Source organism: Filicampus tigris, chromosome 8 (assembly GCF_054856515.1).
Source record: "Filicampus tigris isolate MCC_2025a chromosome 8, RoL_Ftig_1.0, whole genome shotgun sequence".
NCBI lineage: Eukaryota > Metazoa > Chordata > Actinopteri > Syngnathiformes > Syngnathidae > Filicampus > Filicampus tigris.
This window is the reverse complement of record NC_141224.1, coordinates 6,876,990-6,891,291: the sequence shown is the minus strand read 5'-3', so window position 1 is coordinate 6,891,291 and position 14,302 is coordinate 6,876,990. Positions and strand designations below refer to the sequence as shown.

Below are 14,302 nucleotides of genomic sequence, written 5' to 3'. Positions count from 1 at the left end.
TCTAAAACACATATTGTATTTGTATCGTTAGTAAAATAGTCGTTAAAAACAGGTGAAGCCAAAGTGAAAATAATATTTTTTTAAAAGGTTTTTTTTTCAGTTCTTGTTTGACGTTTACTTTCATTGCTTTGACGATTTTTTTTTTTGTTTGAAACATTGGCCTAGCATAGCAAACTCCTTCCGGTAATAAATAATAATTTAAGATTATTTGAGCAAATTTGTCATTTCAGATGTCTGTACCAAAATGGTACAAGTAATCAGTACCGAAGAACTAGAAGTAGCTCTGAGTTTTGAGAAGAGTGGTGACTGAGAACTCCTCTGTATTTGGGAACTCACTTGTTTGTGGGGTTTTTTTTTGTGTAGCTCGGAAAACACTCCAAGATGCCACAAGAAGGCGCCAACACCGTGAAACGTGTCCAAGTATATTGATGCGCTACAACTCGACAAAAAGATTACATGCATCTTTCCATGTCGAGGAAGAGCTAAGTTTAGTTTGTGTTGTCAGTGGAGATGGACAATTGCCGCACACACATGCACGATTCCCGTGCGAATTCAAATCATCTGTGAACCATTTATTTTTAAGGGTAATGAAAAAAAAGAAAGTTTGAAATGTTTTCGGGGATACTTTATGCTATAATTACGGTTTAAATGATGAATAAAGACAATTGTAAAACCTATTTTGAAGGGGGGAGTAAATTGTGGGGGGTTTTGCTATTCGTGGCCGGACTCGGACGCTATTCCCAGCAAAGAGCGGCGTTTAATTGTATTGCTATTTGTGTTGGTATCATTACTGTTACTTATTTTCTTTTAGGCTATTTATCACTAATATATTTTTTATTGTCAGCAAGTGTGCTCGTGGTTAGCACGTCTGCCTCACAGTCACAAAGTTTAAAGTTCAACTCTTGGCTGCTGTGTGACAATAGGTGGATGACCGTTTATTCACAGTTACAACAATAAGACGTAAGCCACAGTTCTCTTTTATTCAAATGTACAACATAAACAATCCAATCGTCATGATTAGAAATGATTATAAAACAAAAGCATATTCCGTGTCATCAAGCAGTTCTTCCCTTTACCACACTTCAGAGGTCATTTGCAAAAAAAAAAAAAAAAAACGTTTTAAATGGTGAACAGTGATTTTAAGGAGGCGTCTTGGGCATTTTATGACCATTCAAAACATTTCCCAAATGTGTTAACGTGTCAGTGACTCTGCTGTTGTTACATTGACCACCCAAGTGCATGGACTGAACCTTGCAACAAAATTGGCACCCATAAAACACAAACGGATTTCACTCATGAAAGCAGCACTTCATACGCTACACTGTGTGTATGTGATGCTTGGACATCACCAAACAAATTCCCGCACCCACCACCACCAATTTCACAAAGCATGAAGCGTGTGTCGCTTATCAGACGATAACTAATCCGTGCGTTCAAAAAAGCTCGATGCAGCTCAGCTTACCTTTTGGCTTTAACGCGATAACGGGGGCATCACACTAGTTGAGGATGAGGTCGGTCTGTATGACAAGAGTCAAACTCAAGATCCACCAGCTAGAGTCGGCCCGCCGACAATCAAGCAATAAAATGTCTACTCATTAATAACTGGTATTATGTCAGAAAATCGGAACCAAACTGTGCAATTTTTTTCCACTTACAAGCATTTTTTCCTCTCATCAAATCCCTTCTTAACGTTAAAACAAAGTAGAGTTGTATACTTAAAATATTTGGGTGTCACGTTTTTCCATGAGCTTTGATTTCAAATTCAATCTATTGTTTAAAAAAATACAGTTGAAATAGAGGGGAAATAGACAAACGCAATAATGAGCTGACGATACTTTGTACATTTTGATGATGTCATAGCGGCCCCATAACTTCAATGCGGCCCCGCAACGAACATGAGTTTGCGTCTACATGATCGGATTTCAGACAAGTGTTGTCCAGCCGTTGCTTGAAAATGGCACTGGATCTTCACCTCAGCCTCGCTCATAGGCGAAGAAACATAGTGCAGGCGGTTATCGTGTAAATTATCTACATTGTTATGTTAACGTGTGTGAAAGTGCAGACACACTGCCACAAGCAGGCGGATAAAAGACGTACTTTTTCATTTCTATGCTTGATGGGTGGCGCAGGCAAACTCGAGAACCACCTATTTGCATCCAAGCCATTAAAAAAGTCTTTTACATTTCCCTTTTAAATAATGAATTTTGAATAAAACAATCATTTTTGTTCATAGTTAATCCTTAAAAAAAAAATGTTTCCAGTGCACGAAAAACAAAACCACTCCAAAACGGCCCTACTCAGTCTCTGACAAACCAGCGTGGACCGGCGCCGTTTCCCTCTCCCGTCCAAAACCTTGCGTAAAGGCCCCGAACACCACATCCGCCACCCCGATGACGATACTCCCCCCCAAGACGAACGTATTGAACACCCCGGTAACGCCTCTCCACGCCAGCCGGCTCGTCCCCCCGCCCAGGGCTAGCGCCTGATCCCCCATCTCCACGGCCACCGTCCCGGCGTAGTCGCCGCTCTGCTTCAGAAGACGGCCTCCGAAGAACTTGCTTACCCGCCAGGTCTTGCCCAGGGCCTTCCCGCATATCCCGACCGTGTCCCCGGCCAGCGTCCCCACGCCGGTGACCCCCGCGTAGCAGCTGTTCAGCAACGCCTCCAGCATGGAGGAAACGCAGCAGTAGAGGTTGTAGACCCAGTCCGTCAGGACGTCCAGCAACGTCTCGGCCACCCAACGTACCCACGACAACAGGTCCGACATCAGGAGGTAGAAGAGGTCCCAGAAGTCTCCTGGGAGAGCAGCGAGGACGCCGAGGTCCTCCCGCAGAACGTATGTCACCTGCATCAAGAGACGCAACATGAAAGGCATTACTTCAAATTGAAAAAAATTAAGAAATAAAAACATTTAAGGCAACGCAACTTTATTTACATGGCACATTTCATACAGAAGGTAACTCAATGTGCTTCGCAGAAGGCAAAGAGAACAAAGTTAGCTGATTAAAATGACTAAAAGAATGGACCCTGACAACCAAAAGATTTTTAAAAATTGAAAAAAGGAAAAGAAAGAAATAAAAAGTAGCTTTCTGGAATTATGACAAATATTAAGACAGGCCTGAAATGTGCAAAAAATAAATGAAAACATTTTAAATAAATAATAATAACAAAAAAAGTAGCCCACACAGCTAAGCCTCAAGAAGATCTTTTACCTGTCCAGGGAATTGTGTGATTCTGGAGAAGATGGGCCTGAGCGGAGCTTTGAGGATGGACAAAGCGGTGGAGAAGATGCGCACCACAATGTTGCTGGAATTGTCATCTGCCTTGTCCACCTCTTCAGCGACACGTTCAACATAATGCGACTCGTCAGCCTTCTGATCGTTGCCGCTCTCCGTCTCCACAGCGGATTCCACTGTCGCATCCGAATCTCTGGCATCCGAGCGCCTCGCGGTTTGAGTGGAGTCCGAATCTTCAGCCGTGTCTTGTGTGTGGGCCTCGGCTTCAAGATCCGGGGTGACCCCGGCCGACTCCCTGTTTTCCCCCGCACAGCCACCAGAGAACAACTCCTCCACTCCCAACATCTCCCGCAGCTCCTTGATGCTCACTCGCTTCACGTTGTCGTACTCGTCGAGCGTCTCGCTGATTAGGGCCACGTCGAAGCCGCCCTGGCCGGCCGGGACGGAGCAGCACATCGCAGACCACAGCGGCCCCGCCTGACACCCCTCAGACCCGGTTAGGACGTAGAGCTCCCCGCCGAGAGAACTACACTGCGAGACGACGCTGGAGCGGACCGCCGTGGAGATGACCCAATCCCAGCGTCCGAGGAGGGAGTTTGTAGGTGGAGACGCGTGGTCGCCTCCTCGGAGAAGTGCTGGAATGAACATTTGCACTCCGTCCTCTTCTATTGCCTGTGCAACACAACCAGGAAGTTGTTTTAAAATATCATCACCTTTAAATTCGCATACTTATTCCATTCGATTTTTTTCTTTAATCCTCCATTTTTTATGGCGTTTCTCTTATCACATTTCAGCTTCTATCGGTTGCCATGTCATGCCAATATAACTACCGTATATTAGCAATGGCACTGTTTCGTTAACCGATCGGATTCACGACATCGGCCATTTTCCGTACTCCGATTTGTGGGTCAGAGCAAAACTCATTACAGCCAACCTCGACGTGCAAAACATATCTACACGCATTAAAACGTTTCAAAATTAGTATCAGCTGGTTGAATTCACACTGCCCATACGCTAGCCAAGAGGAGCCCTGGAAGCGTGTTAGCTTACGAGCTAGCTAATGGCTAGCGCCTTTGTCGCGCCATGGAAAGCCCTGCAATGACCCAGTGGGATATATTCCAGCCCCCGAGGCTTTAAAATACTTTCAAGGATGTGTAGGCACAAGAATGATGCGACATGAAGAAGCTTTTTTTTTTCACGTGTTGAGCGGACACGCCCACAGCATTTGAAAGCGGAGAGAAGGGCTTGAGTTTTCGCTATTTGAAGCCTCATTTTATCTACGAGGCAATTAATTTGAACATTCACATTTGGGGTCGTTATCAACACTATTTTCCGTGAAGTATCGAATTTAGAAAACATTTTTACTTCACAATTATGTTTTCTGCACTGTAAATTTAAAATAATGTGCTGTTATTGTGGGGGGGGACATAGGTCTCCGCACTTCCTAACCACATGCCATTTAAAAATGGACAAAATACATGTATATGTGAAAAATATGTGCGTTAAATATTTTTCATTTTTGTATACGTTTTTCAATGCACGTATAAAAAGTTGGTAAGATTCTCACTTTTATTTCAGAATTCTGACTCTATTCTCAGAATTCTGACTTTAAAGTGTAGTTGCCGTTGGCCGCCAGTTGCCCATCGCTGATCTAATTTATGTCAACAAAAATAAAAAAGATTCTTAGTATAATTATTAGTTGCAGAGTGCAGACACTGCATTTTTATGTTGGTCATGATGGACGTTGATCCGAGGAGAGCCGAGTATTTTTCTATTTAGGTAGCATTTGGTTTAAAAAATTGATGAAGCCCCTGCACTCCAGCATTTCCAAAGCGCAGTAGCCACATTTAAAATGAAACGTTACAAGTTGCACCACTGTGACAGACGTGCCCTTACCACAAGCTCTTCTCCCTCTTGCCCCAGCGTCGATCCGGGGCCGAGACGGAGGGCCAAGGCGACAGCCGTGTCACAGTCAGGCCTGTGCAGGGTGGCGAAGTCGTGCCCGCCGGGCGTCTTGTGACACCGAGGGCTCCATGCCGAGCCCTCGCGCCAAGCAAACGTCTGCCCGTGGAAGCAGAGGCCGCATGGGAAGTCCGGTTCGGCGTTGTCGTCAGCTGGCAGTGACAGGTCACAGCCTTGCGCCGGGCCCAGGAGGGTCAGCAGCCACACGGCGACAGTCAGCATGTTGGTGTGTGGGAGGGTGGCGAGCTCAGCAAAAACTCGCTCACAAAGCCATCCAGTGTGCGAGAGGGTTACAAATAATCCAAGTGTCTTGCTGTGTCCCTCACTGGCTGCTTGCTCCTAAAAGCATGTTGCAAGTCAGCAAATGAGCAACTAGTGCAGGCTCTATCTTGCTTGTATTCCCCCCCCCCCCCACCCGACACACACACACACACACACACACACTCTCGACTGTCAACTCCACCCGTGGCCACTCCCCTTTTGATGGTCTCCATGGCGACATATTTTACTCCTGCTCACACCCTCCGCGACCTACCGCTTACCTGTAAGTCAGCATTCCCAATCGTGCTGGCTGTCATCAAGCGACATCAAACACGTCGTACAGTACACGAGAACCTACGTGCTGTGGCCTTTTTGGACCGCGAGCATTTTTCTTGTAGTTCTGTACATATCTCATGCATGGTGGTGACTGGCCGGAGGAACAATGACGTGATTTATTCACGTACGTTGCGTGTGCGACTGAGCGTAAAGTAGATTGTTCTGACGTTATGTATTGTTTTTAGACTTCTCTGACTTTGTATTTTTTTTTTTTTTTTATTTCTAACCCATATTGTAAGCAGGCCAGAGGAGGAAATTTGAGTATGCATCAGCTCACGCACACTAACCAAACGTACCAAACTTTAGGTGTCAAGTACTGTTAGAATGGCCTAGTGTGGGTTATAATTATGATTTTATAATGATTTTTCATTGTAAGTAGGTTTGACTTCGTTGACTTTCGCTTTTCAAATTCTGTTTGTTTTAGATTGTTCGATTATTATTATTATTCTTTTTTTTTCAAAAATACTTCGTGTAGGGTTTATTGGTTTTAGTATTGCTTTCATTTATGTATTAATTTTAAATATATGCAGCATTTGTTGAGTGCAAGATTAAAAAAAAAAGGTCAATAATTATATTGGGCAATAAAATAAACTAAACTACAACTCTCAAATGACTGTTCTACCTTCTTTCATATGGCTCAACAGCAATACAATAATCAATATTAAATTTAAAATCAACGCCAAAAGCTCATGTATGAAACGAAGGACATTTTCGGGATAATTATTCGTTTTATATTCGTAAATTGTAGTTTCAGTTGGCTATTTTTTACTTTAAAAACAATCATGTTTTTTCTTTTTTTTTTTCAGTTTTAGCTATTTTGTTCATTTTCATTAACGATAATAACTTTTATGAGTACACCCTTGAACTTTTACTGCACAGTATTAACTTTTTGTTGAACCACAAAAACATGGCGAGATTGTCAAATAAGAAACAGATGGCCACAAAGAGATCAACCAAGCAACAAAGGGAGAAAGTTGTGGCTGTTTTCAGAGGCTGGTGGCAATGAGCAATTGACCCATCCACTGATTGAACCATTTGGCAATTTGCCAAGAGACTCTCCACGCTTCGCTTTACAGCCACACAACATATGTATTGCAACTCGCTGTTACAGCCACAAAGTTCAGATGTTAAAATTTTGATTCACAGACAAAAAAAAAAAAAAAACAGTGATCAACAGACAGGCAACTCACTCAGCCCCGCAAACTGCGCGTCGACAGTTCCGGTTTCAGCTGCGCCGCTCAGTGTGTGATGGGCCTCATTGACCACAATAGAACGTGAAATAATTAGCAACCATCCAAATCTTGACTGCATTGAATTTCTATATATCTGAAAATGTCCAAAAGTCCAGCTACATTATGCAACTAAAATGATCACAACGTCCCAACCCTGTCAATTGTCTCCCATGTCCCTGAGTCACATTCTTGAAAGTCAAGTAAAACAGGTGCTTCCATGTATACCAAAAAAAAAAAAAAACGTCCCTCCCTAAAACATTTAATCCTGTCACGGTCACATCCAGACTGCAGCTGATGTTCAAACTCCAAAGACAAAAAGCACTCTTTATGATTACTACAAAATTGCACATTGAGACAATTGTTTACACCTTGTTGCGAAGGAAGAGTAACAATATTGCATTTGTCAGATAAACAGGCTGCTCACTGTTCTCTTGCTAGTGGAATCCAGCCAGGCTACCTTCATGTTGCTTAAGAGTTAGAGCAAACACCCCCCGGGCTTCACCATCAAGATTCCTTTTTTTTTTTTTTTAAATATACAGTACACCACAGTAAAACATGAAGCTGACATCGCAGTTAATGTTTGCAGTGTGAGAGGTGAGTCGCATGGTGCGATGGTGTAGGTGCGGCGTGAACAAATCAATGATAAACTCTGAATCAAAAGTGACACGCCTGCTATGAGAGCTGCAAAAAATAGATTCTTGCTTACTGTTTGATCTGTAGAGAACAATAAAGCTGCCACAATATTATTTTCAAAGGAGGCCCAAAGGCTATTTATTAAACCATGTTTGAAATGTTGCAAGCAATTCATTCAAAGTCACTTTGTCGCTCTCTTAAAAGCTTTTGGTACACATAAAGCAGCGTGATAAAGCTTGACAGCCTTCTTTCTTTAAATGGGAGGTTGTTCGAAAAGCGATGAAGTTTGAAAACAGTCCACACGGGGGAGCCCTTGAAATTAAACTGTGAAAAGGACTGTTTGGTACTGTTATAAATTAGCGCACTAACTAGTGGGGTACATCTCACTCACTTACATAATGACATTCAATAATGCCCTGCACATTTGTAGTGAACTATCCACAAAAAAACAAACATTTTTTTTTAAATATGATTTTTTTTTTACAAAACAAAACAGCACTCAAGTAAAATTAACTTTAGAAATCGTTCAGTGTCAGACATTTTCAGACCCTCTGTGAAAAGACAAAATATGTCTTCGGGATCGAATGAGCTTTCGAAAGACAGCTTTGACATAATCAAACAGAACGTAAAGAATTAAACAGTTTCTGCCAGTTTTTGCTTCGGTTCAAAAAGGACATCGTGTTGCTCCTTCTCATGTGTGCGCCTTGGCAACCAGGAGGTAATACAACACAAGACATATGGATACACACGGGAGATGGTCACTCCTCATTATGCCGCAGTAAAATTAGTCATTCTTTGCAGACAATAAAGAATGTATGCCTGTGAGTATTGCTATATGATTTGTCGCTCCAACATTTGTGTTCAAACAATGACTGATTGATTGAAATATCCGTTAACATACATCCAGGTTTAGTCTGGTTGGTACGGAAAGGGTTCAATTAATCATTATTGTCAGCAGGGCTCGATCCCTATATCGCAAATAGCTGGGGATTACTGTATTTACACACATACGGCATAATCACTAGGGTTGGGCATCGAGAACGGGCAATGGAGCCTGTTCTCCCGGAATCGTTCCGATTTTAGAATGAATTTCGATGCCTAATTCGCACGCGGAAGAAGCACGAACGACGCGCAGCCAGAGCCCGACCTAGCTGGCGCTCCTCTTCCCGGTCGGCGTCTCCGCCCGCTCCCCAGCGGGCGCGGTGGCGACTCTGGACGTGTGCCGTGCCCTTCCCGCAGATCTGCTCAGCTGCAGCGCCTGCCGAGACCCCGCAGTGATCGCGGTCGCCCTTCGCGGTGTCGGCCGCCTCGACCGGCACCTGGCAGCTGACGTAGAACCGGTGCGGATTCGGACCCAAAGCCAGAATCGGCTAAGAACGTCTAACGCCAACAAGTTATACTTGAACTAAAACACACAAAGGTCGAGCTAATATTTATCTTACTGCATACACTGCATATACATACGGCATATGGTTACATAAACTACTTAGATTAGATACATTTTCCTTGCTTGACCGTCAAATGCCGCTTTGTGCTTGTCATATATTTTTTCTTTCTAAAGAAAAACAACATTAGATCAGCCCATCAATCAGTGATCAGTAGCATACTTTAAGTAACTGCCGCATTACTTACTTTTCTTGAGGACCTCAAATATAAAGCTCATGGAAAATTAATATACTGGATAAATTTCACAAGAAGTTCATGAAATTAAAGAACAGAGAAGGTCATAATTTTTTATTTTAAATTTTTTTTTTTTTTTACGAATCGGAATCGAGAATCGCTAGGAACTGGAATCCAAGAATGGTAATTGGAACTGGAATCGTCCAAATTCAAACGATGCCCAACCGTAATAATCGCTCACACACACACACGCACGCACGCACACGCAAGCTCACTCGTTAGGGATGTCAATGACGAGCTCGGCCTCATCGCCTTCGCCTCGGTCTTCGTCTCCTCGCTCGCTGTCGATGTCGCTCTCGCCGTCCTCCTCGGCGGCGTCCCCGCTGAGCATCTGTCGGGGGACCCAGCTGAAGGGGCCGCCGGCAGTCGAAGCCGCCGCTGGGCCTGATGGGTAATTGGCTGTCATGGGCGCCACCACCTGGCATGTAGCCGGACAGGAGAAAAAAAAAAAACAAACAAAAAAAACTTAAGGACGAGAAGGAAGGGCTGACACGTGGTGCTCGGAGGAGGGGATGAATGAATACAATACGGAATGAATCACAACAAAGTCAAACTAATAAAAACAACTAAGTGGGAGGGACTGAGTTTGAGCATTGTTGTTTGACTCGTAGACACAGAGATGCTGCAAAAATAACTAAGAAGCATAAGAACTGGAAGAGTGGAAGCTGCATTTACGGTGCATCCATAAAGGATTGACCGCAGCTCACTTTTTTTTTCCACATTTGCTTGTGTTCCAGCTTCATTCCAACATCGATGGAATTGCTTTTGGTCTCAAAATTGTGTGCACATCATCCCACAGTGGTAGGTGAAGTTTTATTTTTTTAAAGATTTTTCTTACTGTATCAAATATCTAAAAAAATAATAATAATAAGGAGGTACATTAAGTAATATTCTTAATTTAGTAAAGTAATATTCTCTGTTTGCCAAAATGTCATTGTTAATTATAACTAAAGGATATGCATAATATTAAAATGGTAAGGATTTTTTTTGCACAGATGCCGATTTTAATATTTGATTACAAGGCTAAATCAAAAAATATAAATAAAGCATAAATCAATTTTTAGCGGCTCTCTTAACAGTTAACACAATAATAAAGATATGAATTAGAGGCAGAACATTTGACTGTTTTACAATACTTTCTCCTTTAGTATTTGTTTACCTTTACAACAAAGAAAAAAAAATCTGCTGATTTTTTGGGGGGCGTGTTTGAATGCCATTGTTCATCTTTGTCTTATATTGTGTTGTGTTAATGTGTTTAAAAAAAAGGAGAAAGAAATAATTCTCTAAACACTAAAACAACAAAGCAATGGTGGGCTAAAGTTTTGGGTTTTGTTTTCATTTGTTTGTTTCTTCCCCTTTTTTTTTTTATCTCTCACCTTCGCGGTTGGATCTCTCTTGTTTTTGGGCGCCTTTGTTTTCCGCTCTTTCTTCACTCGTTCAGCAGGGGGAGCCAAATACTCAGGTGGGAAGGGCATCTGCCCGCAGTATGAGCGCACACACAAACACAAACACACACGCACACACACACACAAATGGAAGTGGCCCACGTGACAGAAAACATGAAAAACAAACCAACACAAAAATGAATAATGCAACAAAGGACGTTAAATAAAATGACAAATCAACTTGTTGGTCAGGCTTGATGATGATGATGATGATGATGATGATGATGAGAAGGAGGAGGTGGCAGTGGCGGGATACGAGAAAAGCGAGGGGGGCGGAGGAGGAAATACACTCACGGTGTTGAGGTAAGCTCCGGAGGCGGAGGACTGCAACGGGTGTACGCCTGGACGAGACAGCAGGGAGAGGTGAGGCGAGGGTGACGACGGTAAACACGAGCCGGGGCTACTTCTTCGCCTGGAAAACACAAAACACGCTCAACTGCAGTCGCCCATCAAATTGTGTGCGTAGGAGCAAGTACATAACCCAAGATTAGAACATCGGAGATACTGTGCAGGGAATTTGTATACAACATGCGGTATGACATTTGGGGGACTGTGATTTTATGTGCATTTGGCGGATGCTGCTCTTTTGGTTAGCAACAGAGTTGGAAATCCTCCAAATTGAATTGCTAAGTCAAGGCACTGCTGTGTTATGCGACTGACTTCTTGGCTCCTTCCCGTTCTCGTTCCCTCTCTCGGAGTACTTCTCCCTCGCTGTTGTCTGAGGACACGGTCGCGTCGGAATCTAAAAGTCACAAAGTGAACATGTGAGCACAAACAACATTTTCATGTTGAGATTTCTCCATGGGCAAAATTGTTTCAAGTTAACTACCTGAAGAGTCTTCATCCACCCTCTCGTAGGGCAGCAGTCGGTCCAGAAGGAAGCTGAAATGCACCGATGAATAGGTCATTATGTGGACGTAGCCAAATGAATGGGGTCAATAATTCATTCTCTTAACAGTGTAAATATACATATTCTTTACAATCATAAGTTTTATTATATATACAGTGGGTAAGGAAAGCAGTCAGGCCCCTTGAAATGTTTCACCATTTGCCAAAACCCCAAAAAGTTCATTTTATTTCTCATTAATGTGCACTCAGCACCCCATCCTGACACACAAACGCACATTCTGTATAATATGACACACACCTTTTGTCCCGAGACACTTTGAGCAGTTTTCTCTGTGCCCTCCTCAGCTCCTCTTGGAAGCATTCATGTTCCTAGAAAGAAAGAAAAAATAAAGTATCGCCCATTTAAAATATGCTTTCCATACTTGTGGTGGGAAGTACTTTTCAGTTTCTGATGACATTTTACTTAATTCTCTACATTGGAATACAACAATTTCAATTCATTTTTTGTGGAAAACATTATTTTCATGGCATAAAAGCCTGAGCCAATGCCAGCTGGCTTCGTAGTGTAAGACGGAAAGACTTTTTTTACGTTGTGGCAAGTTATCAAAACGGGTACTGTATAGTGACAGTAAAAATGCAATTTCAATGTTGTACTTCAGAACATTTTCCCCACTGAGTGATTAAATTGGGCTAATTACATTTTTGTTAATTTGAAAAGAGAGTGATTAGTTACGACTTTAAAATCTGAGGGGACTTATACCATGGCAGTGATTACTCTTTTTAAATACTTGTTACAAAAATAGCTTACGTACAGAGTATTATGAGTGTTTCTGCCACCACGTTAATACTTACATAAACCAAAAATTTCAACTTTCGTTTGAGATTCTTGTATTTTCGCTTGTAGTCGACTTCGACGTCTGCTTGGCCGTTCATTTCTGAAATGCATCACAAACAATAACTTCGAAACCTTAAGCCACATAACCAGAATGTATGCTATCGAAATGCATAAGCAATAAGCATGAATTGCATTGTATTTCGTTTCACATTCTCAGACTTACCATACAGGGGAAGCTAGGCTAAGCTAGCTAAAGACGTTAGGAGACGCGCTAAACTCCCTCAAAATACACACACCAGTGAGTGAGGGGAAAAAAAAGTAGTAAATTGCTGTGTTTGTTTTCTTTCGCTGGCGTACGTTTCACCAACGCTGAAAGATATTCGAGAGAATCTTGCTTTCCGGACATCTTCCTTGAATCTGTTTAAGCGACATGGTTTTGTTTACGGCTTTACGCTCCTAGCGTCGTGACGTCACCGTACGTCCTGGTTACGTAGAGCATTTTCTGCGCTGTGAATTCTAAATAAAAATGTTTTGGGATTATGTTTTTATTTCAATGCATTTATAATGGCCGTCAATTATACGCGCATTTTTGCTATTCACGGGCCAGCTCTGTCTCTTTGCCCTACGAATAGCGGAGGTCCAATTCTTTATAGTTGCATGTAGTGGAATCAACCTATTTATGTCTTCAGAGTGGCTGGTGAAGGACCGTCCTTCATACTATTCAAGTAGTTTCTTGATTCACCAAATGTGGTGGTAATCAAGTCTAAGTGTGGCTAGTGAGACTGAACTCAGCTGTTCACTAACTGTGGTTCATTACAGTTAACTCATGAATTAACAAGACACAAGCATAACAATTACTGTTGAAATAAACTGGCAGCTGCATTGTGTATTTACTTGGGTTTTCTTTGTTCCACATTCAAATTAGCTTGATGATCGATAAACAAAATCAGGAAAGGGTCAGATACTTTTACCCGGCGTTGTGTGTGCCCTCAATGCTTTCAGTGCTATCCCATTGTCCCCTGTACAGCTGCCTCATGGTAAATTTGCTGCACAGACCACACCGTACATTCACTTGGCAGCACCCTGCAGCATGAATTATAGATAGGGGAGAATTTTGCAGGGGGTGCGTAATGCTGCCTCATTGCATGATTGTGTGTCTGTGTGTGTGTGCAGATGAGATGGAGGCGCCAACATCAATGAAAGGTGAACAGTTAATGTATTTAAAATGGAGGAGATGAATGGAGAAGAAGAATGAGGCAGGACAGTGGCAATTCCTCAGATGCAGTGCAAAGCGCGTTGGCATGGCAACCCACCCATCTTGCACACTCGCACACACAAACACCCATACTGACAATGTCACCTCTCTTAAAAACCACAAACATGACCTTTCCTCTCGTCATACTGTCTGCCTTTCCTGCCATTTTTAGTGGGATTCATACAGATGGGAGCCCCGCTAAAATGCCGCAGTGTCATTTCGGGGCAGTAAAAAGCGCCGTAACGGCTCCAGGCTGCGCCGCATTACCTCACCCTCCTCCGGCTTTGACGGGAGATCGATGAGGTACCTTGTCAAATTGAAACCTGCCCAGGAAATTCGTGACACTCTGTAATTTGCTGCTCCCATTTGTTGTGCAAAGCCAAAAATAGCTTCGTCTTTCTTTGTCTGCTGCCATGAATCACATGGTGCCGGCCTCACACAGAGCCCTCAGCCCTCCATCCACCACCCTGTCTTTTTAATGGAACATTCTATGTATTGTTTTCTGTTATTTTTAGCTTGTCATATCCCCCCACCCCACACACACACACACACACACTCGGGCCTACTTCATCATTTTT

The 14,302-nt window shown here is 42.8% G+C and overlaps 2 protein-coding genes across 3 annotated transcripts; both read right to left on the bottom strand.

Moving 5' to 3' along the window:
• Positions 1-961: 961 nt before the first annotated feature.
• On the bottom strand, positions 962-7,456 carry LOC147143279 (uncharacterized). Its single transcript, XM_086038531.1, has 4 exons — positions 6,986-7,456; positions 5,133-5,537; positions 3,213-3,908; positions 962-2,845 (listed from the first exon to the last, which is right to left on the bottom strand). The coding sequence occupies exons 2-4, from the start codon at positions 5,418-5,420 to the stop codon at positions 2,294-2,296; spliced, it is 1,536 nt and encodes a 511-aa protein (XP_085894657.1). The 5' UTR covers positions 5,421-5,537; positions 6,986-7,456; the 3' UTR covers positions 962-2,293.
• Positions 7,457-7,770: 314 nt separating this feature from the next.
• On the bottom strand, positions 7,771-12,960 carry ino80e (INO80 complex subunit E). 2 transcript variants are annotated; one of them, XM_086038532.1, is made up of 8 exons: positions 12,693-12,960; positions 12,487-12,569; positions 11,933-12,003; positions 11,615-11,667; positions 11,446-11,527; positions 11,080-11,197; positions 10,717-10,815; positions 7,771-9,758 (listed from the first exon to the last, which is right to left on the bottom strand). In XM_086038532.1, the coding sequence occupies exons 2-8, from the start codon at positions 12,565-12,567 to the stop codon at positions 9,552-9,554; spliced, it is 711 nt and encodes a 236-aa protein (XP_085894658.1). In that variant the 5' UTR covers positions 12,568-12,569; positions 12,693-12,960; the 3' UTR covers positions 7,771-9,551. The 2 variants fall into 2 exon arrangements, with proteins under 2 accessions (XP_085894658.1, XP_085894659.1); XM_086038533.1 differs by lacking the exon at positions 10,717-10,815.
• Positions 12,961-14,302: the final 1,342 nt, after the last annotated feature.